General features: G+C 42.5%; 1 protein-coding gene across 1 annotated transcript in view; it reads left to right on the top strand.

The window, feature by feature from the left end:
* Positions 1-1,035: 1,035 nt before the first annotated feature.
* The window catches only part of LOC131879527 (irregular chiasm C-roughest protein-like), a gene marked incomplete in the record, with an annotated part of 15,185 nt that continues 11,161 nt past the window's right edge, over positions 1,036-5,059 (top strand). The window contains 2 exon segments of the mRNA XM_059225876.1: positions 1,036-2,129; positions 4,208-4,440. Of these exon segments, the coding sequence (XP_059081859.1) occupies positions 1,841-2,129; positions 4,208-4,440 (522 nt within the window).

Here is a 5,059-nt window from a genome sequence, read left to right as displayed (position 1 = left end):
GTAACATCTATCGTGCCGAACATACTGTTTAAAAAGGCAACCCTTTCCACCAGCTACATCTCGTACACGTTATTGATGCCATTTCTGGCCTTAGTGCTTCATTTGATAAAAGGTAGTTTTGAGCAAAAATGCACTACCTGATTGAGGAATGAATCACGGGATCTATACAAATTATCTTCCAATTACGCCAAAAACAATCATTTATCGTGGGGCATAAAAGGATCTCGTTTAGCCGAGTGTTTCACTTCAAATCGCGAGGAGCTCCGCTCATTATGGGGTATATCCCTACCATCTGTAGCTGTGTATTGGGTCCGCGTGTTGTGATGATGCTATTTTGTTGCGCTTCTTTGGCAGCATCTTACGTTCGTTGGTAGTTAATCTCTCTCCCTCTGCCTCTCACTCTTTTTCGATCTCCTCACTACCATAGGACTCATGGCTCTGTTTTTTTAGCGTGTACGGCGTGTACCCACCTCAAGGTGCGTTGTCGGATAATATAGGTAGTAGAGAAGGTGCAGGTAAAGTGATGTGATACTACTCGTGGCTCTTGGCCCAGAATTAAGTAGCCATCCATGGGTCTGGAGGAGGCTCTGGTTGATCTTGACTAGTGTCAGCTTGTCAGTTGGGTTGAAGCACGGGAAGCAGCACCAGTAGGAACCTACGCAGGTACTAGGAACCTAGGTAGGAAAAGACGTACATAAAGGGCACCCGAAACACCATAACCCGAAGCAGCTAGCTATGAACTTGGTGTCAGCGAAGTCTAAACCGCATTCACTGGAACTCATTTTCAAGAGAAGAAGGTGATCTTGTTCTAACAACTGAGATCCTACTTTCAGGGTTCCTTTTTTGATCGACTGACTGCAAGTCATAATTTGAAACCGTTGAAGTTTGAATACAATAACCAAGACTTTGCGGTTGCATTCATTTCTTCTCACTTTTTCAGCAATGCTAAAACTCTTCACCTTTAGCCATATGTTTTTCTTTTGAGGGAGCCCAGGGGCCCTGTGAGCCCTTTTCACCTTTGCAATTCCTGAAGTAAATTCGTTCGACGAGGCAGACAACAAGGAGAGTTCTACCAAACCCTATTGCAGCAGAGGGCACTTAGCATCAACCTTTTTTTTTCGGGGGCAAGGGAGAGAAAGAGAGAGAGAGAGGGACTGTGTATACCTTGCGCTCGCCACAACTCAGTGAGCCCTTTGCGTTAAATTTTTTCATGAGGTTTAGAGTGAGTCAACGGGACTCGACGGCGCAATGCTCGGTTCATTTACAATTTTTGGGAGAGGTAGCAGACCTTGGCGGAGCACGTAGCTGAGTGGAGTGGTTCAGGTAATGATTACCAATCCCAGCAGCCGGTAAGTGCTGGACTGGAAGACCCTTGACTTGACAAGAGATTGAAAATTACTGGCGCAAAAGAAAATAGCTGCTGGTTAGTCAGTGATTGAAGTTGGCACGGAATGGAGCGATAAGAACTCGGAGCAAGAGCGTGTTGTGTTCCTCAGATGGACGTGATATTTGTAGCAGAGGGTCTAACTTCATTTCCTGGGTTCATGAGGATATAATTTCTATTCCAAAAGGAAATGCGCCAGTCATAAAGTTGCAACATATCTGACAGAGTGGTAGTAGCGAAAGGTCCTAGCAGATCTTTGCATGGTTCAATCAAGTTCCAAGTTGTTCCAAAATAATTGGGAAATACAGATTCGTGGATTCAGTTCAGGTGTGAAAGGAAGCGGTGAAGGAGCATACATTATGATGCTTCAGTGTGCACGTCCAAGTGTATGATAGTTCAAAGACGTGGTGAGGCTATTTACGATACTACACTACTTTCGTCAGTGAACAAATCTGAATGGATGCTCAGGCCATCATGCCGAAGATTTTCCAAATCGTTAACGTGCTACTGGTCGTTCTACATTTCTTACTTGTCCCTGTTCAATCGAACGAATTGGGTGCGAGGCAATCCTTCCTGCGAGAGCCTTCTGATCAAGTGGCCAAGGTTGGAGAGCATGTGACTTTGCCGTGTCGTGTGGTCTCTAAGCAAGGCGTGCTCCAATGGACCCGCGATGATTTCGGCTTGGGCTCGGATCGGCTTCTAGAAGGATTCAAAAGATACATCATGTCTGGGAGTGATGAAGAGGGTAAGCACCAACAACGAGGGCTATCTTCTTGACTAGTGCTTACACCACTTGTACTGAACTACTGCACTATTGGTCTGATTTTTATAGTCTTGCTTGACCAGCCTAGAAAACTATTCATGGTAATAGACTGACTCGAATGTCCCCATTGTGACCTCCTAGCGAGCGAGCCATTTTCAAAGCCATTGACATAATAATGTGAGCATTCTCTTCAGATGTGGGCTTTTGAGCTGGGTACAGAGCAGTATTTTCTTGAATCGAATTGCCAGTCGGACACGAAGAGGATAGGATATATTGAACGTCCTAATATTACGTTTTTATCTAGTCTTCCAACACAAACACACAAGTGGTGATGGCTCACATTGTTTTCATGTTGAGTCATGTTTATGCTTTAATACACGTATTACCGGTATCTTGGAATTGAAAATCAGCCTTGGGACTACATGCCAAATGATATAAATTGTAATCACGAATCTTCATTGACAAAACTGATACATTAAATGAAACATAGAGGATATTTCGTGTTCCACCTACAAGGAGTCGTAACCTTTTTGGGCATTACAGTTATAATTCTGTCATGGCAAATCCTAAACAAACACTTGTGACTGGTCAAGAGGCGATTGGAATTCCAACAAGACCTTTACAGACTCGCTCTAATTGATTAATAACAGTCGTTATCAGATGGGCATTGGCCTACCCAAACAAGGAACGAGCGAAAATCTTAAACTAGTCCAAAAACAGAACCGCATCCAGACATGAGAAAGACAAAGAAGAAATAATAATGACCGAAGGCATTGGAAAACATTCCGATTGCCAATCAATTTCCAGTTCTGGTCCACCCATTACCTATTATCTGAATGTTTAGGCGTCGTTTCACGAAATAGCACCACTGTTCAAAGTTCTTCACCTCTTTACTTCTCACTGTAGCATCATTCCAGCAGTCTCTTCGTTATCAGTACTCTTGACCGCTCGCTCTTGAATCTTGATAACATGTTTCGATTTTTTGTGGTGCAAAATCGAAGCTCTAGATCAGGAATTTTAAGTCCCAATTACAGAGTCCAAATTCGAATTCCTCGGTAAGTTGACAAGGAATGAACCTGAATGACGTCGAGGATGGAGATCAGACTTTGATGAATGGCAAGCAAGCCCTCATCATCCCTCCATCCAACCAGCCATTCCAATGGGAGGACTGCAATAAAAGAAGAGACTAACAGCAAATTCTCGACTAGGTCGTTTTTGGCAATTGCAAACGTAGCTTATGCTAATATCACTCTCACTTACTGTAGCATAAGTGAAAAAATACAGTTTTGGGGACGACAAAAATTTGAATGCCTTTTCAAAAGCCATTCTGGTAAAGCGCTTAAACCCCATCAAGACCGGTAAACTACTACAAATATATGAATTTAGGTAATGCTCGAACGCAAGACGTTTTAGATTTGGACAATTTTAAACTCAGTAACACTTGATTCTAAACCTAAGACACTATTTGATACAGAATACTAACAGCTCGGCATTGTTTTCCAATTGATTTTGGTTTAAATTTTGTTTGCATTTCTCAAAAATATAGAACAATTGTCAGAATGAAGTGCACGATTATAGATATAATTAAAATCAAAATAAGAGGTAACACCCACAGACGGAGAACCAAAAACTGATACCGGACGGAATTTCTAAATGGATGATGTGATGGCTGGCTTCCCTGCCCTGCGAGCTTCACCCCTCTGACCCTAGCACCCCAAATACAAAAAAGGTTGAGAATTGACATTTTCGGGGGAACAATTGATTGAGTTCTTGTTTTTCAATAAAGCCTGTATTGAGGTGAGTTTTTTTTAAACGCTCGTGCCTCTGAGTTAAGGCTTGGACATTATTCAGAATGTGCATTCGCTCAGCCAGGGACTCTAAAGAGCTCTAGTGTCCTTGGATCAGCATATTGTTGAGTATATCATCATACTGGTTAACTTCCAAGCGCCTCACTCCGACGTAAGACCTTAAAAATAACTCGCCTTTGGCTAGATATGTGGCTCGTTTTTAAATCTGAGTGCTATTGGGTCAGATCTTACGATCCACAATCTCTTTTGCAGGAGACTTCACATTGGATATCAATCCCGTGTCTTTGGAAGATGATGCTCGATTCCAATGCCAAGTGGGTGCAGCTGAGGGTGTGAAGCCTATTCGATCCCGATACGCCTCGTTGACCGTGTTGGTTCCTCCAGATCCTCCTCTGATCTTTCCGACGGGCGAAAGCTACAAGACAGTTGCAGGCAAAGAAGTTGAATTGCGCTGCGAATCGCACGGAGGCAAACCGGCTAGTGAGGTAAGGTGGACAACGCTTTAGCTGAAGAAATGTTCAACTTGAGGTGAAGTATGTTGTTATACCGAACCAAAAAAAGGTGTATGTAATGCTCGCTTGGAAGGTGGGGCCAGAATTGAGCACGGGAAATGCGACAAATTAAGAAAGCGCTGCCATTTTCATGTGAAAATATGTACGAAAAATTTATAACCAATCAACCAACTATATTGGAAATTGGTTGGAGCACTCGTGTCTATTGGAATAAGACCTTTTCTCGAAGTTGCTATGAGCAAGTGCATCTCGAACTTTCATTCGTTGATTCCATTGTTTGGGAAGCTACATAGAACTAGCCACCATCTGTGGGAATATTTGCTCAATCTTAAGATTAGCGATGGCAATGGAGTACGAGTAAAATTTAGCATTAATCGATTTAATGTAATACTAGTCACGTATAGCATATTTGACATAAAATTGTTTACAAACCATGTTATTGTTGATTTGTGCCAAAAAGTAAATTTTCAATTCGCAATACGAATGCGGGAAATTGAGGCATATAGTATATTGCTAGACGAGGGAAGAGTTGAACCTTTACCCAAATTTGAACGGAGCCGATCCCTTGGCCAGGAATAGATGTATTGAACGG

The sequence above is a fragment of the Tigriopus californicus genome, chromosome 4 (assembly GCF_007210705.1).
Source record: "Tigriopus californicus strain San Diego chromosome 4, Tcal_SD_v2.1, whole genome shotgun sequence".
NCBI classification, from domain to species: Eukaryota; Metazoa; Arthropoda; class Copepoda; order Harpacticoida; family Harpacticidae; genus Tigriopus; species Tigriopus californicus.
This window is presented reverse-complemented; position numbering and strand designations above follow the sequence as displayed.